The sequence below is a fragment of the Canis aureus genome, chromosome 16 (genome assembly GCF_053574225.1).
Source record: "Canis aureus isolate CA01 chromosome 16, VMU_Caureus_v.1.0, whole genome shotgun sequence".
Taxonomy (NCBI): Eukaryota; Metazoa; Chordata; class Mammalia; order Carnivora; family Canidae; genus Canis; species Canis aureus.
In genome coordinates, this window is record NC_135626.1 from 45,608,257 (window position 1) to 45,633,601 (window position 25,345).

The 25,345-nt window shown below is 49.0% G+C and overlaps 1 protein-coding gene across 3 annotated transcripts in view; it reads left to right on the forward strand.

Annotated features, from left to right (window-relative positions):
* Nucleotides 1–25,345, forward strand: part of RGS9 (regulator of G protein signaling 9) — a 68,542-nt gene that overhangs the window by 10,465 nt on the left and 32,732 nt on the right. For 2 of the 3 annotated variants that reach the window (XM_077853701.1, XM_077853702.1), the window contains exons 2-9: nt 24–120; nt 4,211–4,261; nt 5,924–6,030; nt 6,233–6,284; nt 6,535–6,593; nt 7,624–7,700; nt 13,391–13,472; nt 20,544–20,606. In XM_077853701.1, coding sequence (XP_077709827.1) covers nt 24–120; nt 4,211–4,261; nt 5,924–6,030; nt 6,233–6,284; nt 6,535–6,593; nt 7,624–7,700; nt 13,391–13,472; nt 20,544–20,606 — 588 coding nt within the window. Of the gene's footprint in view, nt 1–23; nt 121–4,210; nt 4,262–5,923; nt 6,031–6,232; nt 6,285–6,534; nt 6,594–7,623; nt 7,701–13,390; nt 13,473–20,543; nt 20,616–25,345 lie in introns of all 3 variants that reach the window. The other variant, XM_077853700.1, reaches the window with a different exon arrangement.

Genomic DNA, 25,345 nt, shown 5'->3' on the forward strand with positions numbered 1-25,345 from the left:
GTGGTTTTGGTTCTGTTTTGCAGATTGAAGCTTTAGTGAAGGATATGCAGAACCCGGAGACGGGGGTCAGAATGCAGAACCAGAAGGTTCTGGTCACCAGTGTCCCTCACGCCATGACAGGTAATGTATCTTGGGACATAGTCTTGGCCTGGAACTGTCCACATGCAGAGGTTGCCAGTCTATAGCTGGAGGTCCAAGTTTAGCCTATGGCATGCATCTGTACATCAAGTGTTATTGGAACACATCCACATCCTTATTTTTAAAAAGATTTTATTTACTTTGAGAGAGAGAGAGAGAGAGAGAGAGCGCGCACAAGTGTGCGTGCATGTGCAGAGGGGAGTGGCAGAGGGAGAAGGAAAAGCAGACTACCTGCTGAGCAGGGATCCCAATGGGGGTCTCCATCCCAGGACCCTGGGATCATGACCTGAGCTGAAGGCAGATGCTTTACCCACTGAGCCACCCAGGTGCCCCCCACATCCCCACATCCCTATTTATATATTATCTTTGGCTGCTTTTGTACTACAATGACAGACTCAGGTAGTTGTGCAGAGACTGAATTGTGGCCCACAGAACTGGAAAAACTTACAGCCTTTTACAGGGTAAGTTTGCTGATTTCTGGACCACAGCCTCCTTCTGGGGAAGGGGTCAAAAGGAAAAGGAGAAAAGGAATCAGGAGGTCACTTTGTGAAGCCATCCCTCCCAGGAGGTCATTTAAAAAGCTTTTACAGTCACTTTCTGTTTGCCCTGTTTTAATTAAATCAGGTGGCGTTTAAAAAAAAAAAAAAAGTACATCTGGCAGAAAAATATTGGTCTCTGCTCTACCCTTTTCTTATTCCTATTGACACCTTTAGCTACCCCATGTTGATGGCACCAGGGTCTCTTTTCTCTGGATGTGGGATAAAGGAACATCATTTGAGGATGTCCACAGAAGGGATCTGAATCGCAGAATAAGAATGAATTTTTATTAATATGTTGTATGTGTTTTATGATTCTGGTTTTTCAGTGGAGAGTATGTTTCCTAATGAGACAGTTGTCCTCAGAAACAGATTTTCAAAGCACCAGCCTGGGACTCGCCACTCTGCACCACTCCTTGTGACCCTGCACTCTCTCCCCTACCATGACCTATTTTTCACTCAGGGTGCCCTGGTCTTGGCAGAGGCAAGCTGGCTAACAGTGTCCCATTTCCTTCTGTCTGCTTGGAAGGAGCGCCCATGCCAGCAAAGTGTTGCTCAGGGTTCCTGGAGTGCAAGCAACAGAAAATCAACCCAGCTGGTTGGAACAAAAGAGCCATTGATGGAATGGGACAGAGTAGCTCACAGAAGGAAAAGGAACTCTGATGAGCCACACTTGGGAAAGGCTAGGAACCAGAGTAGCACATGGTATCCAAAGAGCAGGGATTGATGGGCAGACTTCTCAAGGTGGCTCTGCTTTCCCCCAGCGTTTAAGATGTCCCTGGGGCAGTTCTTCCTAAAGGCATCCCTGCCCCTGCCTCCACTCCGCTCCTGGTTGTCATTCATTCTGGCCTGAATTCTCTGCTGGATTGGGAAGCCCTTCAAGGGGAACTATCTCGTCTTGCTCATCTGGGTAACTCCAGGGCTTAGCATAGCTCTTGGTCAGGGTGGAGGTTTAACAGAAATTTATTTAATGCAGGAGTCAGTGCTCCTCGAGCACTGTGCAATAAGTCCTGGACGTTGAGTCAGGTGCCCTGGGGTTGAACCCTACAGGTACCTTTTTAAAGCTGTGTAGCCTTTGTCTTAATCATCTCACTTTATTTATTATTTTTAAAATATTTTATTTCTTTATTTGAGAGAAAGCTCACGCACACTCCCACACACACAAGCAGGAGAGCAGCAGAGTGAGAGGGAAAAGCAGAATCCTCACTGAGCAGGGAGCCCAATGTGGGGCTCAAATGGTCCCAGGACCCTGGGCTCATGACCTGAGTTGAAGGCAGATGCTTCACAGACTGAGCCACGCAGGTGCCCCTTAATCTTCTCATTTTAAAAGCAGGAATAGCAATCCCTGTCTAAGAGAATGATTGCGGGAATTAAGTGAGGTAGTCCTGTGCACACCGTCGGCCAGCATGGATGCTTGATGTGTGGTGATAGCTAGCAGTTTCCCACACTGTGTCACTTAAGACCCACGATAAAGTTTGGGGTAGATGTGACCATCTGCATTTTGCAGCTGGGGCCATGGACGAGCAGAGGGGTTCAGCAACCTGTCCCTGTCACTAAACTTGCACATGGCTGAGCTTGGATCTGACCCCAGCAATGTGACTCAGGTGTCCATCCCCTTATCCTTGGTCAGCGCACATAAGCTACTTTCTTTCCTTGCACACGGGGCACCCTTGGCTCCTGGGTCTGGGCGAGGTGGCCCACCCTGCTGTGTTTCGTGTGGCTGAATTTCGGCTGCCACTGGAACAGGACTCAGGGAGAAGCCTTGGGTCCTGCGTCAGCATTAATGCACACAAATTGGGTAATCAGCATCTAACTCCTCGGATGGCAGGTGACCCAGACCTCTGGGGATGAAGGTGGCTGACGTGGGAGCCTGCTGCGCTCTTAGCATACACCATGTGGTGCAGATGCTGGTGGCCCTGTAATCTTATTTGGTCTATTTTAGGAAGCAGTCAAGTGGATGAGAAAACCCTTGGCTCCTTGGTGGAGAGCGCTAATCAGTCTGCTGTCTGCCTGAGTCTCTCTCTCTCTCAGTCTGCATACCTCTGAGTGGCATTCAAGGAGACCTGGGGTGGAAAGTCTAAAACATCCAGTCCTAGGAGTTTAAGGAGGATTTTAGATGGAGAATTTTGCTTTAGAAAAGCCAACAAGGGGTGAATAAAACAAAAAGCAGCAGAGGAGATCCCACTGAAAGGAATAATGGTGGTAGACAGACAATTTGTGCCTCATGGCACAGAGAGGAAAGTAAGAATCGCATGTTGTTCACCCTTAGCTGTGGGCAGGTAATTAAGCCTGGAGAGTGAGTGGGTCTTATAAGGGCCTTCTCTGGAGGGGCCCAGAAGACATGCCCCTTCATGACCACTGAGGAGAGAAGTATCATTTGGAATAGTCTAGCCACAAGGACAATGGCAATGGTGTCTCAGACCCGGATCCTCCTTCTCAGTATGTTCTGTGGGTCAGTCCCTGTGTAGGCAGGGACCCAATGTGACCTTGTAAAGCAGGCTGAAGTTGCTGGAAAATATAGCCATTGGTATTTGCAAGATGGCATCTGAATTGGGGTAGTTGGTTCCAGGGCATCTTGTCTTTCTTTGGAGATGCTACTGGGCTCCTTCTACAAGGAGCCTGTTCTGCTTATGGGGCTGCAGGGCCCAGGGTGAGGAGGAAGCACATGGTTTCCTTGGGGTCCTATAACAGTTTTAGATTATTGGTGGAACTTGGCTTGCTTTGGCCCTTAGATAAAGCTGAATCCTTGGGGGGCAGGTGGGAGGGGTGCTTGTGTCCTGATCTCTCCTGATCTCATCCCTGTCTGCCTCTCCTGCTTCCCCCATGCCCCCACCAGTCCTCACTCTGCATTGTTCCCAGGCCAGCCTCTAAGACTTGCAGACTCCCAAGTGGAGTCCACATCCCATTGTCCAAAGTTGTAAGTCAACCCATAGTGTTACCAAATATGTCCCATCCTTCTGCTTTGACCAAAATACCTTCACAGTGACCTGACAGGTCAGGTCTGAATTTAGAATGTTCTGACTCCTCAGAGTTCTGCCTGGGAACTTGGGAGCGTAGGAGAACCATCCCCTCACTCTTAGCTCATTCCCACTTTTCCTCCCATCTCTTGCTCTGACTTACCCTTGTGTGACCAGACTCCATCTGGAGCCCCACAGACAGCATGCCTTGGGTCTGTTTTTTTTTCAGTGTTAAGACTTAGGCTATTTACTTTTTATCTGTTGAGTGACAGTCAATGCACCAATTGTAAGGTAAGAAAAGAAGTACTACAAGAGAGGTAAAGATTGAGGGTGTGTGTGGGAGGTTAAACTAGCAGACTGGCTGAAGTCAGATCTTGGATGACCCTGAATCATGGCTGCAGGGTTTGGAGTGAACATAGTAGGGAGCAGTGGAGAGGAGTCCCTGAAAGTTGTAAGCAGAAGAGGGATGAGATCGCAGCTGAGCCCCGCAGAGACTCAGGCAACAGCATGGAGGAGGGTGTAGAGGTCAGGGGATGTGCTCGAAAGCTCTGACGATGGCCAAATACTTCTGGTTTGCAGGAAGTGATGTTCTACAGTGGATCTCCCAGCGGCTTTGGATCTCCAATCTGGGTGAGAGCTCCTCAGGCACTCGATCAACAAGGATGGCCATGTGTGCAGCGCCACCAATGAATCTCTGGAGGGTAGAGACGAAATGGAGGCTTAACCTTTGTCTCTGAGAAATGGACATTGGAGAGACGAGGCATTCATGTGCAAAACAACCAGATCAAAAGTGAAGGCATGATAATGGGGGTGGAGGGATTGTTGTTTAATACAACAATATTGAGAGCACGTAAATAATAGATAATTGGAGAAGAATCCGCCAAGACAGAATTCTTGGAGGGGGTGATGCACACATATAGCTGATTTCGAAAGAAGGTTATGCTTGGGAATTGCGGAGGGGAGCCCGACGGTCTGTCTTCCCAGAGGGGACACTAGCCAGAGCAGTGGTGTAGAGATGGAATGAATGAGACAGGGAGTGGGAACGAGGGGAAATTGGGAGACATGACTTCAGCTGGGTGTGCAGGGCAGGGGAGGAGTAGGACTATAGCTGGCATGTTTGCAAATTCCAAGTTGTTTTTTTTTTTTTTTTAAAGATTTATTTATATATTTGAGAGAGAGAAAGAGCGTGCGCTCACATGGGCACGGGTGGGGGAAGGGCAGACTGAGAGGGAGAGTCCTAAGCAGAGTCTACACTGAGCCAGATGCGGGGCTCGATCCCAGGACCCCAAGATCCTGACCTGAGCCGAAGTTACAAGTCAGCTGCTTAATCAACTGGGCCCACCCAGGCGCCCCTGCAAATTCCAAGTTTTATCTGGGAGACAAGTCATAGGAAGCCATGGGGGATTTTTGAACATGGCAGTATGTATGATAATCATATGTAAGCGACGATGTCTGCAGCAATTTGAGGGGTGGATTGGAACAGAGAGACTCTAAGGAACAGACTTCCCACTAGAAAAAAGACTTGGTACAACAAGGCATAAAAAAATGAGACTTGTCAATGATAGAGGGAGTGAGACATGATGTAAGAAGGAGGGTTGGGGAGAAAGTCTTCTCAGCTTTGAAGGCTGAGATATGGGATGGGATGTGGGTTGGGTCCTTGGGCCGGAGGACTGGAGGTGGAATTCTTTCTCAGTGATCTATGAAAAGACACCTGCTTCATTGGGGCTTCTGAGAAAGAACCAGGAAGGTTTTCCTTTAACTGACACAAATCCAGAAATAAGACTGTGTTTTCAAGCACACTGGAGGTGGGTGGGAATTAAAGGGAGGTGTAGAGGAGTTGGGGGCAATAGGGGTGGGATCTGGGCCTGGGATGCAAGGAGAATTGAGCTTGGGATAGAAGCTGGCAATAAACATGGCTTCCTCTTTCCTTTTTTCTTTGAGTGAGGAACTTTCTGTTGATCAGAGACGTTCTTTCCCTGCGCCTCGGGACTTCTCTAGACCCAAAGGGCCCAAAGAAGCTTCTCCATATACCTACAGTGGACCACCTGTGACACTGGCTCCCCTAGACTTATGAGTTGTCATTCTGGGGATTGGGCTGAGGAATCTTCTTCTTACCATCCCTCCCCAGCTGATATTTGCCTATGGCCAAGTTCAGGAACCACTGTCCTCACTCCTTGGATGAAGTGCCATTAGGATGGAAGCACCTCTCCTGGAGTTTGGAGAACTGTGTGGGGGTTGGGCAGTGAGCTTCCACCTTCTGTATCTGCTCTTAACTTCCATGTGTCTTCTCAGAGGCACAGAACTTGGGGAACTTTATTGTCAAGTATGGCTACATTTATCCCCTGCAAGATCCCAGAAATCTCGTTCTCAAGCCTGACAACAGCCTCTACCGATTTCAGGTGGGTTTTGGTCTTGACCTTGGTGTTATATGGGAATAACCTTACCTGAGAAGGTAATTGTGTGGTTTCATATCATCACAGATCAGAACTTTAGAAAGAGTGGGAGGGGGCTAAGGTAGTTTCATCTCAAGCCACCGGACTGGGGGCTCAGGGGACAGTCACAGCCTAGTGTTTAAGCATGGTTTCCTGGTTTCTTTTGTAGACACCATATTTCTGGCCCACCCAGCAGTGGCCTGCTGAAGATACAGACTATGGTAAAACTCTACCTCCCCATGCCTTTGGTAGTGCTTAATACGCTACTTATTTACTCACTGCATTTTGGTGACATTTGTCTTGCTGTCATCATGACCTTTATGTCAGTTCACATCTGTATTGGGAGTGTTCCCAGGGAAGGGAGCAGGGGTCTGCTGAGACTTCTCCCCACCAAGCCAACCACAGCAGCCTCATGCAGATGCAGTTTTAAAATATGATGATGATGGAAAATGTCGTTGCTTTCTTTTTCAGCCATCTATCTGGCCAAGCGAAATATAAAAAAGAAAGGGATTTTAGAAGAATATGAAAAGGTACAGAGATGCTTTCAAGTATAAGCTATTATAGTTGGAATAAAGCCTTGAGTTGTTTTTTCCTCTTCCCCCTTTGTGATATCACATATACCCTCATTGTCCATCCATCCATCCATCCATCCATCCACCCTTGATCCATCTGTCCACTCACTGTCTATCCATCCATCATCCATACATTATCTATCCATCCACCATCCACCCATACACCATCCACTATCCATCCACCATCCATCCACCAACTCTCCATCTATCCACCATCCATCCACCATCAGTCCATCCATCTATCCTCCATTCATCCATCCAGTATCCATCAACCCACCATCCATCCATCCATTTGTTTGGAAGCAGCTTGCTGAAGTAAATTCTTCCCCAAGTCAAGCTTCAGTTTCTCCTGCTATAACAGAAACCCTTGTCTCAGTGTCTACTGGACACACAATAGCTACTACCTTCCTTTTGCTGTCCTAAAACAATGAGACAATTAATATGCATGATAATGGATAGTATGTGATGAACAGATTTGAACTTGAGTGTGTGATGAGAAAACAATAGTGTAGCTTTTGTTTTAGGCCAGACGAGTTAGATTTCTCAAAGAACACGCCCTTGCCCTCAAAAGGCTAGATTTCTGGGCAGACAGCAACAATATTGCTGTGTTTTTATTCTTTACAAACATGCTTTTAGAAATGCCAGCATCATGCCAATCTTAGGACTTGTCTGTGCATTTGTGATGCTCTGTCATTGAATATTGAGTTTCTGCATTTTCTCCCACTGTATTCTCCCTTTCCTAATAAGATTTGGGATATATTTATTTAAAAAACTTCAAGCCAGGGTTTGGCTTCTGTTGGCAAGGCTTTCTGAGAATTTGGTGCTACCCTTTGAATGAATGCCTTTGCAAAGCCAGGATGGGAGATCATTTGGCTGGGGTGAGGCTGTAGCAGGGCCAGGGGCATGCCATCATTGACTTAAAGCTTTCTACCCTCTGCACACAGCATATGTCATGGGGCTCAGTGTTCTTTTTGTTTCCCATTTCTAGGAAAATTACAATTTCTTGAACAAAAAAATTAACTACAAATGGGATTTTGTCATTATGCAGGCCAAAGAGCAATACAGGTAAGTGAAAGGTCACGTTTGTCCACTAGTCATCCTTCCTTCCTCCCTTCCTTCTTTGTTTCCTTTTGTTAAAATAAATCTTTACTGGGAACTTCTGTGTCAGACTTTAGGCTAGGCATGGGGAACATGGAGGCACAATCTGGGGTCAGGTGGATGAGCAAACAGGCTGCAATGCTACACTAAGATGGGGGCCTCACACTGGGGTTTCCAGAAGGAGCGGGGGAAACCACATCAAAGCAGATGGAAGTCTTCAGAATCTGGAGTCAGGGGAATGGCCACTTGAGGCAGCTCTGCATAGCTGGAGCAGAGAGCCTAGAGCCTGGAACTGACGGATGTGAGACCTGAGATGTCAGCAGGAGCAGCTCGTGGGAGGGTTTTGTGCTAAGGGCCACGGGAAGCCATAAAGAGATTTTAAGTGGATTCGCACGGTAGAACCACCCACTGCTGCTCTCATTTGCCTGCTGTCCACTTCAGAACTGGAGCCAGAAGTCCTTATGAGGGCTTTGCCTTGTCTAGGAGAGCCAGACGTAAATGTTGAAGACAGTGAATCAGGCAGGATGAGATCAGAGGTCAGGCTGTTACAACAAATAGCCCCCAGGTCCCAGGAGCACAAAACCATAGTGCTTGTGTTACATGCCCACTGTGGGTTAGCTGGGGCCCTGACATGCTTTGTGCCCCCTCCAGGACCCATGCTGAAGGAGCAGCACCATCCAGGCTTTGCCTGTTGCTGGAGCAGAGGAGACAGAGCCTGTGTGGGTCACAAGTGATGCATGTCACTTCTGCTCATAATTCCTTAACCAAAGCAGCTCCTATCATTGTGCCCAACCTCAAAGGAGTTTGGATGGGGAGGTACAGTCCTATCGTGTGCCTGTAATACAGAGGAGTCAGGAATATCTGGGGACCAATGCCAGATATTACCAAACTGGATAAGTCAAGCTGGCCTGGCCTCACTCACTCTGGCAAGTCCATTTTCTGGAAAGGTCTACCTTTGCTGGTGCATAGTTGAGCTGGACAGTGGGCTCTCATCAGGCAGCCTTAGTATTGGAGTAGTTGGAGATTAGTTAGGTCTCTCTAGAGAAACAATAGGATATATATGTATGTATGTATATCAAGAGTTGTACGCTAAGGCATTGGCTCACACAATTACAGGGGCTGAGAAGTCGCAAGACCTATGGTTGGCAGGCTGGGGACCCAAAGAGCTGGTGGCGTAGGTTTGTCTGAAGGCTGGCAGCCTGGAGGTCCAGGAGCTGATGTTTTAGTTGAGTCCCAAGGCAGGAACAGACTGCTGTGTCAGCCCAAGGGCATCAGGTGGGAAGAATTCCCTGTCATTTGAGGGAGGATCAACCTCCCCCTTTCATTCCATTCAGGCCTTCAACTTAACATATCCTCACTTGAAAACACCCTCAGGGACACATCCAGAATAATATTTGACCAAATACCTGGGTGTCCCGTGACCTAGTAGTTGACACATAAAATTAGCCATCACAAAAGGTGAGCGCTATTATGCAGGTGTGCCAGTTTGGGAAACACACAAATTCCAATGGCAGATGGCTTTATTGCCTGGAAGGGAAAATATCTGTTTTGAGGCTTTAGATTCAGGTAGAGGAGCATTACTGAGAGACCTGGTGTGGGCCTTTCACCACTGACATGTTTCTGCCTGGGTATGTCTGAGACAGAGCGCTGCAGGGAGTGCTCTAACTTCCCATCACTTGTATTTGTTCCTAAGGCTTCTTTTGGTGAAGTCTGTGTACTGTCTCCTTTGCTGTTGATGAGAGGGAAGTGCTCACAGTAATTCTGGTCATCCTTCACATCCACAAATAGCGAAACTGAGGCTTAGAAAGTTTAAACAGTCCTCGGCAAAGTCACTCTGTGAGGTAATGGTCAAACCTGGGCTAGTATTACTTTGAGTTTCTGCTGGATTCCACACTGGGCTGCAACCCCCTTATTCTTCCCCAGCTCTCTGCTCTAAGTAGGATAGCCCAGGGATCCTGAGTCCTGTAGACCTTGACATATGCCTTTCAGGATACTCTAGCTCTCTGGCAGCTCGGGACTATTCTCAATGGCTCCCACAGGCCCCACCAGTTGGGCCTTGGCCTCAGCCTAGATAAAGCTGTCTTTTCCATGTCACAGGACGTCCCCTCCTCCATCACTTCTAGATGCCTTGGGATGAGCAATTCATAAAAGGCTCTGTCCTTCTGAGATACTGGCTTTCCCCACTAATTCCATTGCTTGACTCAGAGGCTGCCTCCGATTCCAGATTTCGTGTCTCCAGTGGCTAATTTTGTGTGTCAACTTGTCTAGGCCATGGTACCTAGATAGCTGGGCCACCACCAGTCTAAGATGACACTGTGAAAGTATTTTTTTTTTTTTTGAGATTTTAAAAATTCGTGAGCAATCTTTATACCACTGTAGGGCTCAAATGCACAATGCCGAGATCAGGAGTCTCATACTCCACCTACTGAGCCACACAGGTGTCCTGTCAAGGTATTTTTTAGGTGAGATTAACATTTACATCAGTAGACTTTGAGTAAAGGAGATTACCTCCGTAGTGTGTGTGTGTAGGCCTTATATAATCAGTTGAAGGCCTTAAGAAAAAAAGACAGGTTTTCTGAGGAAGGAGGCGTTCTGCTTCCAGATTGCCTTTGGACTCAAGTTGCAACATCAACCCTTCCCTGCATCCTGCCTGCTGGTGTGTCGTTCGTAATTTAGACTTGCCAGCCTCCTCAATAGTGTGCTATTCCTTAAAATAAATTATCTACCTATCTGTCTATCTATCTACTCTCCTACTCTTTCTGTTTTTCTGCAGAAGCCTGATCAATACAAACACAGGGTCTCAATAAAATTAGGTTGGCCATGTAGGTTCACTCCTGAGGTAGCCATTTTGTTATACTGAGCCTTTCCACATAGACCTCTTTTCTGAATCCCGGATTCAGTATCTAGCTACTCACTCAACATCTCATGTTGAAGTCACGGCTCAAACTTAACTTGTTCATATTTGAATATTTCTCTCCCTCATACCCCAAACCTCTTCCTCTGGTGTTACCCACATCAGTGGAAGGAGCCCCATTTACCTCCCGTCCCCAAGGCCCCATAACCAGTGTCTAGTCATCCAGTCCTATTGCCGACTCCTGGCAAAACTTCTGCCCACCTGCTCCCACCTCCCTGCCCTGGTTGAAACAACTTCACCATGAAACAACCAGGCCATGGCCGTGTCTTCCCAACTGGTCTCTCTGCTCCAATTTGCATTTTTGAAACACAAATAGGGTCCTCTTATCCTTCAGAGAGAGATCTCTCAGTTCAAATGTCTACTCAAAAGAGACTTTTCTAATTAGTTGTTAGGGAACACACATCGTCCTAAGACTCAGTGGCTCAAAACAGCAACAATTTCTTTATTATCTAAACAGGTTTCTGTCGATCTGGAATTTGGGAAGAGCTTGGCTGGGCAGGCCTGGGTCTGAGTCTTGTAAGTGGCTGCAGTCCAAGGCTGGAGCTGGAGGCCTGCAGCCACTGGCTGGGCATTTCTTGCCCTCATCTTGGGGCCTCTGGACCTCTCCAGGTGGCTTGGGCTTCCTCCCAGCATGGTGGCACCAGGGAAGTCATGTTGCTTACAGGTGGTTGGAAGCCTCAAGGGCAAGTATTCCAGTGGGAGGATGGCAGCTATCCCGCCCTTTAAGGCCCAGCCCCCCAAATCATAGAGCGCCATTTCTGACATTACTGTGTTGGTTGAACCAGCCACAAAAAACCCACCTGGTTTCCCGGAGGGGAGGACATGAACCCTCCTCTCAAAGGAAGGAACATCAAAGAATTGTAGACATATATATTTTTTAATATTTTATTTATTCATGAAAGACACAGAGAGGCAGAGACATAGGCAGAGGGAAAAGCAGGCTCCCTGCAGGGAGCCTGATGCAGGACCCAACCCTAGGACTCTGGGATCATGCCCTGAGCCAAAGGCAGATGCTCAACCACTGAGCCACCCAGGCACCCTCATCTGATTACCACTCAAAGGCCCCATCTCCAGACACCATCGCATTGGAGGTTAGGGCTTCAATATATGTTCTGAGGGGCACACAAAAATTTAGTCTATAACAGTCTATTTGGTGCACCAATGTACTCTCAGCACTTTTTTAAAAAAGATTTTATTTTATTATTTATTTGACGGCGGGGGCGGGGTCGTGGGGGAAGAGAGAGAGAGCCCAAGCAGAGGGAACAACAGAAGGAGAGGGAGAGGGAGAAGCAGACTCCCCACTGAGCAGGAAGTCTGATGCGGGGCTCAATCCCAGGACCCTGAAATCATGACCTGAGCCAAAGTCAGCCACTTAACCTACTGAGCCACCCAGGCACCCCATACTCTCAGTACTTTGAACATAGGGGGAGATCAGTGAATACATGAACAAATGATTTATTGATTGATTGATTAAGCAATACTGTTGCTAAAAGAAAAAAAAAGATCATAATATGACAACCTAAGATTCTTTCTTGTTTACTGGTTCTTTCGGATTCCATTCATCACGACTCTCCTCCAAGTACATCTGTCCCAGCAGAGCCAAAGAGCAAAGCCAGAAAGGACCATTATTGTCAATTAGCCACTGACTATTTACAAGGCTCTCCAGCATGATGGAAACGCTGCAGTGCCTTAGGCCATCTGTGGCCCATCCTCCTGAGGACGTGGGGTAGTTAACCTGGTGGAAAATCCAGTTAGGTTGTCAAGGGGAAGTTGAAGTGACAGTGTTTATATTTAATTTCCAGAGGAGGTTGGCAAAACACCCCAGTGGAATGGCACTCTCCACCCATCTGGCTCTCTAGATGTGCTGACGTTATTCACAATACATTAGCTGGCAAATAAATCTGCCGTCTTGTGGAGGGCATGTGCGTCATCCCACGTTGCCTGGGAAAGCAAGCCTCACCGTGTGAGTGCAGGTCGCTGTGGAAATGGTGCTGAATGGGACCTGTGGCCCGATAATTACCGTTGCCCGGCTTCCGTGGGAGGAAAGCATGGCATTGTTTCCTCTCCATAATGAGGAGAGGGGGAGATGGAGATAAGGGAAAATAAATAGCCTTTTACAATAATAAGTTGGGTTTGGAAAAACCCTGACTTGTCATGAACTCTTTGAAAGGACAGAGTGGACCCAACAGGGAGGGAGACACACAGATCCCTGAGGCCCAGCATTTTCCCCATCAGCAAGCTCTGGCAATGCCTGCTGCCTGCTTGTCCAGACGTTGACTGTGTTGTCTATCAAGGCAGGGAGAAATTAAGCTGGGTAGTCAGGTGTCAGCCCAGAATGTCATCCACACTCGCCCTGGTGGTGAAGGTGGTGGCGGTCTGACTCTGGGGCCAGTCACCGCGTAGCGTGGTAGCTCTCAGGCAGAGCTGGACTCTGGGACCAGATGCCTGTTCGGATTCCACCCTGCCCCTTGCTGACAGTGTGACCCTCTGCAGGGCATTCAGTGTCCCTTTGCTTCAGTCCTTGGAGCTGCGAAGTCAGGGGGGCAAGGTCACTGGGGGCATTGAGTTAATACTCGTGTGATATTAGTGTTGACGATGATGATGATGATGATGATGATGATGATGGCAAACGCAGATTATTTGGAGAGGTGGGGAGAGTGGACTGGGTCATCAGAAGTGGGGTACCTCACTGAGCAAAAGGTGCAAAGTCTTACTGGCCTGTATGTGGCTTTTGGCTTCTCAGGACTGGAAAGGAAAGAAATAAAGCAGACAGGTATGCGCTGGATTGCCAGGAGAAGGCATATTGGCTGGTCCACCGATGCCCTGTGAGTATTATTATCCTTCCTGGTTTCACCCATTTTATGCCTCCCCATCTCCATCCTGTACTCTCATTATCCCTTTTCTGGCTCATTTCCTGCTGTGGCTGGAACTGAAGGAACAGGAGTGGTTGCTCAGCATTGGGTAAGCGTCTAAGTGCCTCTTGGTGGAAGAGGAAAGACTGCCTGATGGAATGAGCTTGTGGCTCATCTGGTGGTGGTGGGTCTAAACAAAGTTACCTATGGGAGGAACCCAAATGAGCTTGCCTTTTATGAGGGGTAGATTATGATTTTGACTTTTTTTTTTTTTTTGCCATGATACCTTGGAAAAGGGACACAAGAAGAAAAAACTAGTACCCAGGTTCTACAGAAAATGCTGTAGAGAACTGGAAGTCTGCATAGCCCAGGCTATGCCTTGCATCTCTTGTTCCCTCTTCCTTTTCCAGATCCATCCCCAGCAGTTGAGATGGGAGGAAGTGTGTGCTGTGCCTCACTGCTCAGAGCACAATGCATCTATAGCTCAGGGACTCTAGGGACCCAGAGAGACAAGCTGGGCATAAGTGATGTAGCTTGCTACGGCTCATTACCGGGAATGGTCACCTGCTGGGGTTACCTCTGCTGTCTCACTTTCCTCCTGTGGCAGATCCAGGTGCTGCCTTTGGGTCACTGGAGGTGGGAGATGTGAAAGGGAATCTGGAAAGTGAAGAGGTCAAAGCAGATGTGCTTCCTCTTCCTCCTTTAGCCTTCCTGCCTGCCTGCTTACCGAATTCTCAGGCCAGAAAGTGAACTGGGTCAGCCATGGTGCCAAAGCTTCTGGAATTTAGAACTTTGACCTCATCACATTTTGGCCATTTTGCTTATTTCCTTTCTACATTCAAAACAGATACACATACACTGTTCCATCTGTGGGGGCATTGGTTTGCACAGCTCGTTGCTGAGGTTAAGGTCCTGGAGTTGGTTGATCCCCAAGAAGCTTGTTTGGTTTTGCTTTGTGTCAGGATTCGTCCTCTAGACAAATCGGTTAGCTGATGCCCGATAGAGGTCACCAGGGCTCGGTGAAGGAGTCCACAGCTGGGATGACAGGGTACTGGAGGAACAACTTACATATACGCCCCTCCCTGTTGTAGCTCAGGAGTGAGATCTTTGTATGAGAAGGGTGCTGTCATTGCTCAGCCTTCTTTCTGTCACCTGTTCCTGAAAGGGGAGCCTGGGTGAGATAGGGGCACATGGCAGGGAAGCCTCTCATTTGGCAAGATGCCCTGGTGCCTGTGGCACTCGTGATGGAGGGGATCCTGCTCCTTGCAGGGTGGAGAACAGATCCCCTATTATGTGCAGAGACTCCATGGGGTGGAAGGGCCAGTGTGACTGTGTCCCTTGCAAAGTGACATAGGCCGACTGTGCACAGGACCTGCCTCGGATCTCTCTCCTCCCCTCTGTCCCTGTAGCCAGCCAGGAGGCCTGTAGGGAACAAAGTGAAAAGCAGATGATCTGAGTTCTCCCAATTTCTCCTGGGGCAAGCTCTCAGTGCCCACACCAGGCAAATGGCGCAGAGTGGCCCCTCACAGTATGATGCAGAAGTCCCTAAACTTGACAATGTGACTCTATGGTTACTGCTTCCACTATCACCTGCCTTGTTTCCACCCCCCACCCCCACCACACTGCTCCCACTTTCTCCCACCTCCATCGCCATCACTGTCACTGGTCCATGATTATGATCATCATCACCATCATCACCACAGCAGACCTGAACTGAGCACATAACTATGTGCTGGGCACTGTGCTAGGCTTCACCTGCATTCGTCCTCTTGTTTCATCTTTGCAGCCCCTCATGAAAGGTGATATTAGTCCCATTCTGCTGATAGGGAAGCTGAGGCTCAGGCATATTGCCAGAGTTGCACAGCTACTGAGTGTCCAAGGATCTGAGCCCGCAGACTGCGGAGCACCGTCTCCTGGTCCCTGTGCCCTTTTGCCTCCCACCACAACGTTACATGATGTCTTAGCTCATTGAAGGCCTTTTTGGAACCTCCCCAGTCATTAGAGCATCGTGTGAGTCACTGCTGCTCTAACAAACATGATGCCAGGGTGCAAAGGTGCCCAGTCCGTGCTTGAGAGCACTGGGGAGCCAAGTTCACAGGGAGGTTCTGAAGTACCTGGAGCTGTCGTAAAACCCTGTGGACACAAAACTATTTTCACGTCCAGTCCTTGCCAGGGCTGCACCCCTAAATCAAACTGGACCATCAGCCAGAGATGAGGCTGGGGTGCATCTGGGTCCTGCTTTCCCTGACTTTCTCAGAACACTGTCAGCCTCTTGGTGGAGCGTTCTGCTTGAAGAGCGTCCTGTCTGAAGTCTGTCTCAGCCTAGAAATTGAGCAGTCTCACTGACAAACCCACGAAGCCCAGGAGTTTAGGGGCTGTCAGACTGTCTCCAGGAGACCAAACAAACTGTCAGTTCAGTGGGAAAAAAGCCAGCCAGGCAAACAAAGCTTTTGACTCCGTGGAGTGTAAAGCCGCCAGTATGTGGACCATCTATAACCAACTGTCATAGAATGGGACATGGATTGCTGTGTCTCAGCGGTCCCCCTCTTCACTTGTCTGTTCATTGATCTGTGAAACCTTCATGGGCCCCAACTTGGTGCCAGCTCAGTTTGGTGCTGGGCATAAAACAACAGCTAAATGTCATCGAGCACCTGATACATGCCCGCATTAAGCTCTTGGTGTGGATGATCCCATTTACCTGATGATGCTGCTGTCAAGTAGGGAGTATCCCCATCCCTGCCACTCAGATGGGGGGTGATCCAGGCTCAGAGAGAGTCAGTAGGTTGCACAGCGCTGGGATGTGAATCCACATCTGTCTGATGTGCTGCCGCTGTAGGATGTGAGGTCCACCCCTCCCAGCTTGGGGGGCACAAGATCTAAATTGCCATAGCAGGTGAGCAGCATCTCCTGGAGGTAAGGCCTAAGTGCTGAGGGGGCTCAGCGAGGGGTGCTTGACTCAGGAAGTGCTGGTGGCGGGGTGGTGGTGGTGGTGGTGTGGTGCCGGATGCTGTATCAGAGAGCTCATCATGGGCAGAGACCAAGACCCGATGTGGGTGGTGGTGGCTGAGGATTGTGACCCAACCCCTGCCCTGAGCCCAAATGCTGCCTGTGACTCAGCATCCATATGCTGGGGGCAGGTTAGAAGGGGAGAACAGTGAAGGAAAACGATGTTCCTCTCCCATGTTTTACCCAAAAGAAACAGAGTGCAGATGTAGGCAGGATGCAAACAACAGTTAATTGCGTAAATCAACAGAGGGTGAATGGTTCCTTTAGAGAAGTCATTTTGGGGCCTTCTGTGCATCTTTGCTGCACCATCTGGGACTTCTGGGTCTCCCAAGGATAGGGTCCACTGACGTGCGGACCATGGGTATATGGAGGATGTGGTCCAGGGACAGAGGCAGTGTGTGCTCCAAATGACACGGTCACTTGTCCGAATATCAAGCTAACTGGCCATCACATCAACCACAAACCCCGACACTCACCAGAGCAGAAGGTGTCTGCCTTCCATTTCTTGTCGAGGTTGGGCTGAATGTCCAAAAAAGAGAAACAACAAAATAAATTTGAATAGATAAAAAGACAGATAGAAGCATTTAAATCTTTACATATGAGCTTATATCCACATAAAGGAACATAATGAAGCTATTAAAATTGTATTTTTTAAAATATTTTGTTTTATTTATTCATGAGAAACAGAGAGAGAGAGAGAGAGAGAGAGAGAGAGAGAGGCAGAGGGAGAAGCAGGTTCCATGCAGGGAGCCCGATGTGGGACTTGATCCTGGGTCTCCAGAGTCATGCCCTGGGCTGAAGGTGGCGCTAAACCGCTCAGCCACCTGGGCTGCCCTAAAATTGTATTTTTAGAAGGCCAATTATTGATGTAGGAAAATGGTCTGACATTTAATGTTATATCATAAAGGCAGACGGAAAACCCACATACTCTGATTCAAATGAAAAAAAATCCGAAAAAAAAAAAAATCCGACATCTATTTTGTGGGTGCCCACGCTGTGCCAGGTGCTCACTCAGCAGTGGGGATACCTGGACACTGAACCACGACAGACGATGAGCCTGTGCCCTCAAGGAGCTTACAGTCTGACGGAGAGCTGGGGACAGAAGCGATTGCACACACGAGTGCATACTATACAGAAGGGCAGGACGCTGGAAGGGGGCAGGGGTCCCGTGTCAGCGCGGGGTCTGGGAGCACCTCTCTAGGGAACTCATGTTCCAGCCAACATCTCCCAGTGCAGCCCCGTCTCTGTCTCTTTCCCCTCCTTCATCTTGTTCATGTAGCTATTTGGTATTTTATCTCTTGCTTTCTGTCCCAGGCACCAGAAGGGGCTGAACTAATATGTTAGGGAAAAGAGTGATGATGGAGAACAGAAGAGGAGAAGGGACAGGAGGGACATGGTGGAGTGTCCCCAAGCAGTGTCCCTCAGCACCAAGCCTGGTGTTGCCCTGGGGATGTCGCCTCCTCATGGAGCAGTTGTTGGGCGTACAGGTTCTTTCCTCACCTGAATTATGATGCATTTAGGAAGTTGCCTCTTTGACTTATGCCCAAGGGACGTTCTCAGGGCATCACAGCCTGGCACTCACAGGGAGAGGGGTGGCTGTCTTTGTGGGCTTTCTGCGTGTGGCACTGGGGCTGGATGGGCCTGCTGGCGGCCCACAGCAGGGATTGCTCTGGTCTCCTGCACACCGCAGGCAGCTCTGGCGAGTACCCTCCTGTGTGCCAGAAACTGCAGCGCCAGTGGCTCTGCAAGTGGCAGGGGAACAAAAACTTGATTCTACTTGATGAATAAATGAATGAATCAGTGGAGCCTGGGAGTCTTCCAAACCAGCAAAGGTGGAAAGGCAACCCCCCTGGGGAGTTTTGAGGGCAGGGCACCGGGATGGGGCCACAGCTCAGTTGGGAGCAACTGAGATGCTCGAAGGAGGCAGGAGATGGGGAGACGGGCTGCCAGGAGGGCACGTGTGGCCGTCTGCACAGTGCAGGGCAGCCAGGAGGGGCTGGCACTGGACAGGCTGGCAGGATCCTAAAGCCCACGGGGCGGCCACAGCTCTGAGAGTCAAGGCCGTCTGGTCTGCGCGGCGGAGGGCAGCCCTGTGCTGATTACGGTTGTGCAGGTGCACCAGGGAGCACTGGGGCAGCCGAATTTATATCAGAACATGGGGCAAGTTTGAAGGAAAGATTTGGAGAACTAACACAAGACTTGAGCAGACAAGTGCACTGAAGCTGCTGAGGTTGTAGGGGTGCCAGGAGCATGGTGGGCATGTGTGTGTGTGTGTGCGCGTGCGCGTGTGTAAGTGTGTCTTTGGGGGTAGTTCTTTGTACCAGATGGAGAAGACAGTTCCTAGAACTCACTTTAGGGATGTGCACGGATTCTCATGTCCCCCTGCCCCCACCTCCATGCTGGGTTAGATCCTGTTGAAGGCTGGCTTGGACTTCCACATTGTCCCTCATAGCACTTGTCACAGCTGTAATTTATCATTTGTGGGATAAGTTGCCGAGTGGCTGCCTTGCCCACACGACTGGAAGTGCCTCGAGATGCCAGCTGGGGATGCCTTGAAGTGTCACATTCCCCACAAGCTCCCCAGGCTGAGCACAATGTCAGCCATGGGAGTGCCTGATAACATATTTGGTGATGGAGGTCCACATGTGACGACTGAGGTGAGGACAGCCACTCCCTTCCCCTGTCTTTCCCCACCGATTTTTCTACTGCTTTCTTTTGTCTCTTCCTTGCCTTGGCTGTGTGCCCAATATCTGCCCCCTGTGGTAGCCTGCTGAGCTAAGTAGGCGGATTGAGCAAGTAAAATAGAGGATGCCCAGTTAGGTTTGAATTTCAGACAAGCAGCAAATGATTAATGTCGCAATATTTTTATGCTTATTGTATATTTATATTAAAAACATATGGAATGTATTTTTATGTATCAAAATTGTCATTTGTCTGAACTTCAAACTTCTCTGGGCATCCTATATTTTATTTGGCAACCGTACCTCTGAGCTAAACACGTGATTGATGTTATTGAGGTTGAATCTGTTGGGGGGAAAGCTCAGTGGCCTCCTGCCTCTGCGTCAGGGTCATAGGCCGGGTTGATCATATGTGTTGGGAACTTGATGGTTGCCTACATCAAACTAACAGAGAAGGAAGTGAAAGACTCAGCTTGCTAGTCAAGGAATTGGGGAGACCAAGCAAGGTTGGCTGGAAAGTTGGTTGTCTGACAGAGAAGGGGACTGGTAAAGCCTGAGGGGCCCCACTTTGGCCCCGGCCTTTACATACACGATCCTAAAATGAACATAAGCCATTGCTCAGTAATTGCTTAGAGCTTTGCACATCAACTTGTTAAATCCTCAACAAGAACTTGACATGTAGGAGAGATCACCTCCATTTCTCAGGAGGGGTAGCGAATGTAGTGAGAGGTGGTTTCCAAAATCTTCATCACAGCTAGGAAGTGGCAGTTCCAGCATTGGAAACCAAAGGTGCTGACTGAAGCCTGGATTCTCCAAAGCACCGCACTGTAGGGTGGGGAAGGAGCACTTCCAGAGGAGTTGGGAGTCCTTTGTACTAATCCCAGTGAAGTCTTACTGAGTTTGAGTTTTATCCATCCATCCATCCATCCATCCATCCATCCATCCATCATCTATCCATCCATCCATCCATTCACCCACCCATCCTTTCCATCCATCCATTCATCCATTTATCCATCCATACATCCATCCATTCATCCATTTATCCATCCATACATCCATCCATTCATCCATCCATCCATCCATCCATCCATCCATCCATCCATCCATCCATTCACTCACTCCTACACACACCTATCCATCCCACTGTATTGGGTTTTAGGGATGCCACGGTGGTGGAACAGCCCCATGAAGCTTACTAGCTCATCCAGAGGGTCTTTGAATAACTGTAGTTCCCCATGGGCTAAGCCACAAGCCCTTCTTAGCTCAGGCTTATAATTGGTAGTTTGACCAAGGCCTAGAGTTAATCAGAAACTGGAGAGTCTTCCAGTGGTGGTTCTTACATTGTTTTTCTTCCTTTTAGCCGGGAATGAACAACGTACTAGACTATGGCCTGGACCGAGTGACCAATCCGAATGAAGTTCAGGTAAACCAGGTAGGTCTCTGCTGCAAACTTTGGGCAGGGCCTATGTCACGTTCCTAGGCTGGGAAGGTGTCCACACGATTATTGTCTATTTGTGCCTGTTGGGGCAATGATGTCTCCCCTTTGGGACTGCCAGAAAGATATCTTGTGACACCAAAGTCAGGAAGGGGAAAGGCCATGATAAAAGTCTTGCATGATGAGAGATGAGAGAATGTAGAGTGCAGGTCAGAGCAAATGGGACCTAGGTGGTTGATATTCAGACTTTTTTGAGGCAGTTCCCCCTTTGATGAAATCTGATGTCTGATGAAAGTTATGAACCTGTCTGATGAAAGTTATGAACCCATTCCTCCCAGAGATGCCCAGACAGACGTTTTGCACACAATCTCAGCCAGTTCCCTGACATTCTGGAGACTGTAGGCCCCAGGCTCAAAATCTTATACCGACTTTGGGTTTAAACCTTAATCTACATAACTAGAATGTCACACTTCCTTTTGCATCTCAGTAGGGTGAGGCCTTTGCAAAGATTCTCTTATGCTTTTAGTTTTAAAGGATCCTGTCCCCAAAGAGGCCACTATTTATGATGGATGGCCATTTTCCTATGATAATTTTTTATTTAAAGGAATGCAGTGCATAAGCTGTTGAAACAGTGGGCATCCAGGGTAGGGCTTCTCAATCATGGCACTATTATTTTTGGCTAGATAATTCCTTGGGGAGGGGGTTTCCCTCATGTTGGATGTTTAGCAGCATCGCTGGACTCTACCCACTGGATGCCAGTAACTCTATGCCTTTCCCCACCGGCCTCCTAGTCCTGACAGTCACAAATGTCCCAGACATTGTCTAGTGTGCCCCGAGGACCAAGATTGCCCTGATTGAGAACCATGGAGCCTAAAACTCACTTAAACTAGTCTTAGAAGTTTCATTGTGTTCTGTCTAATATTGTCCATGGGCAGCAAGGGGTCAGGGACATTTTAACCTTGTGTCATCTGTAGCCTAAAGGCTTGAGTGGAAGGTGGGAAGAATATGCCAGAGAGGAGGAAGAAGGAAGTCCACTGGGACCTGGAACTCCAGATGGCTGTGGGGAACCCAACCAGTGCATGAGGCAGAGACGTGCTTGGGGTTAGGGATGGAGTCCATGTGGAGAGGAGACATCAAGGCCCTATAGGGCATCCCCTGGGCATTGCTAGGTCTCTTGTCCACAACTCAAAGTGACCCTTCCTTCGATACACATATGGCCCTGTCAGCCTGTCAGTCTTTTCCATGTTCCTGTCGTCAAATGACAGATAATTGCTGAGGCCTTGTAGGCTTGGTTGCTATGGAAACAGAATCATCAAGGAAAATACTGAACCCGGGTAGAAGATCTACTTTTTTTTAAAACGAATAGCTGGCAGTTCTGGAAGCCTCTGTGGTGTGGAGGAGGGGAGGGTACAGGTGGAAAGCACATTACTCCATGCTGACCCTAGCCGACTGGGGATTTGGCTTACCTGTGTATGTGAGAGAGAGAGAGAGAGAGAGAGAGAGAGAGAGAGTGTGTGTGTGTGTGTGTGTGTGTGTGTAGCAGGGAGTTTTAACTCCAGCTCTGGGAGGACAGCTGAGGAGTGGAGACGCTCCATTCTCTGGAGCTCCATTCTCTCCATTCTGTGCTCCTTGGGGTGTAACTTCCAAGGCCAGACCCCTCCTCAGGGAGAGAACATCTTCAGGCTCATGGCAGTCAGGCCCAGAGAAGAGCACACCTCCTGGCTTTCACGGCCCACTTCTTGCCAGATGCTGGTGATGCTGTGAGCTCAGAGTTGGAGCACAGACAGTGTGTGAGGCTGAGGGCTGTCTCTAGCCATGGCCAAGTTTGCCATGGGAGTGTTTTCACTTCATTTACCCTTCTTCTCTCTCTCTCTCTCTCTCTCTCTCCCACCAGCTCTCTTTCTCCCGTCTGCCCTTTGGCTGCTCTGGAGTACTCAGAAGAATAAGGAACCATAATTCTCATGCGAGTGGGGCCTCTCCTGCTCAGTCAGCCCCAGCGTGTGTCAGGCCCAGCCACTGGGGGGATGGAGGCTGGTGCCATGTTTGATCTGTTGGCAACGCTTCCTACCATCTGACTAAGTGTCCCCTGTCTTCCCTGGTTTATCTGCCCTGAGGGGAGAGGGTGGAGGGAATGGGAAGTGTCTCCATGAGGCCTTGGGCATGCAGAGGTTCTGGATTTTTGTCTCATTCCAGAGAGGAGCACTCATTGCTGGTTTGAAGAGAGAGGCCATCTCTGAGAAGTAGTAAATTCTTGAAAAGATGCCTGTTCTCCTTAAAGGGAGGCAGATAACCCAAAATAAGTGAACACCATCAAGCATAAGAAAGACGACTATTAGGTTGACAGGTGTCCTAGGACTTTGGGTGACCCGATTCCTCAGGCTGATGGCCATTGGTTAGTGTGGGAGGAACTGGCCGTGGTCCCAGGGCTGCACCCAGAGAGCATGTCCTCTCTCAGTTCCCATACCCTGGGGGACACTCAGCCCCCCTTCTTCCCTTTATTTCAGTGAAAAGACAGAACAGGGAGGCTGGGCATTAGCCTAGCCATGGGCATTGGTATACCCAGGGCTGGCCCTTCCTCCCCTGACCCTGACAGGGGGACAGTGGTCATTTTGTGATGAGGGCCAGTGTGGTGTGCTGAAGAGAGGTTTGACATCAGGTTAAGTCCCAGCTCAGCCACTCCCTGGACATGTGGTCTTGGACAAGCTCTTGAGTTAGTCAAAGCCTTAAGGTTCCTTGCCCATAAAATGGGAATAACAGTAGCCCCTTCTTCAGAGGATTAAATTAGATCATTTATGTGAAGTGTCTAGAATGGTATCAGACATGTAGAGGCGCTCCACAGGCAGTAGCTGTCATTATCCTAACTGTCGATGTGTGTGAGAGAGGTCATTTATGGGACCTGATTTTGGGGGGCTGTCCTTAGGCCAGTTTCCTCTTCTGTCCTCCCACTGTCTTATACTTCCATTGGGTTGGAAGTGGAGGGAGGAAGATACGCACCAGTTCAGCTTCCCTGTCTAGTCCACAGAACAGCTGCTGAGAACAGACGTGCACGTTAGTCTTTGGATAAAAGATGGAAATATGGCTCCATGGAATTCAATAGTTTGTTCTTTAGAGCCCTCAGCCTGGCTCTCAGTGAGAGAAAGTTCCTCACCACTACCACATACTCTTACCAACTGAGGACAAACAGTTCTCTTCTTGTGACTGGCGCTGGCTGGAAGGGACAGCTCCCACGGCGCCCAGGTCCCCATGTGTGCCCAGCATGGGGCTGAGGGCTTCGCACCTGGTCACAGCTCAGTTCAGACCCACAACTTTCTGAGCGAATGAGTATTACTAGCATCCGGATCTCGCAGTTGAGGAGAGGGCCAAGAGAGGAAGCAACTCATCCAAGACACGCGGCTCAGAGACAGAGAAGCTGGGATTTGCACTTCAGCCTTTCCTGCCTCATGTGTTCTACTGTCCAGTAGGTGGCTTCTGGAAGCTTTGCTGAACATCATTAAATTCTTACAGTGGCTTGGGAAGAGAGGTAGTATTGTTCTGTGTTTCACGTGATGAAATGGAAACAGACAGGTTCCATGTGGGTCTTTCCCAGTTCTGTGGCTCTTCCTCTTCTCTGATCCCACCACTATTCCTCCTCCCCGCCCCCCCCACACCCTTCCAGTCTGCACCCAGGGTCGGTGTCATGAGTGGGTGACCCACGCACTGGGCCGCAGCTCCACACCCTCCACACCCAGGTCAGGTCCTTTATTTGGCTTAATATTTTCTTGTCACCGCCTTGAAGTTCTTTTTTTTTTTTTTTTTTAAGATTTTATTTATTTATTTATTTATTTATTTATTTATTTATTTGAGACAGACACAGAGAGAGAGAGAGAGAGGCAGAAACACAGGCAGAGGGAGAAGCAGGCTCCATGCAGGGAGCCTGATGTGGGACTCGATCCCGGGTCTCCAGGATCACACCCTGGGCTGAAGGCAGGTGCTAAACCGCTGAGCCACCAGGGCTGCCCTGCCTTGAAGTTCTTAATGCTTTCTTTGGACAAGGGGTCCCACATGTGCATTTTGCACGGGGCCCTGCAAATTCTGCAGGCTCTCCTGCCTCCATCTGATCAGGAAGTCCATGGCAGGACAGACTGCTTCAGGTGACTGCGACCTCAAATTCTTGTCTCTTTGGACAGGTCACTGCCTCCAATCTCTTGTCTGCTCTGCATTAATGACTTCAGTTCCCAGACTTCCCGGTTTCTGACTTTTGACCCTCTCTCTGCTCTCAATGCCCTTGTTCCCCGAGTTCCCCTGGTTGTCCCCATCTCCTGTGTCACTCTGTGGCTTGCCTGGCCCCTCACCTCTGTTTCTGTATATATTCCTGCCTGGCTGTCTGATCCCAGGGTCCTTGCTTGTGCCTCCTGCTTGCTTCCATGCTCCTGTCTGCAGTAGCCCCAGGGCCTCTCAGGGCATGTCGTGACTGACTCCTCCTGCCCTGTGACAGCTGTCTGCAGGCCACACCCGGGGTTTGAGGCCTACAAGCCAGCCATAGAGCTGTGTAAACGGGCTCTAGATGTGTCCCTATTTGGGTCACTCCAGAAGAGAAAAAGAACAAGTTAGAATTCCAAGAATGTGTAGCATTCGAAGCTTCCTTAGGCAGAGTATCTTACCGTAGCAAAGTGTGTCACTTGGATGAGGAGTAAAAGAATGAATTCCCTCCAGGAGGGCCAACTGTTGAGAAAGTAAGGGGTTTTGTG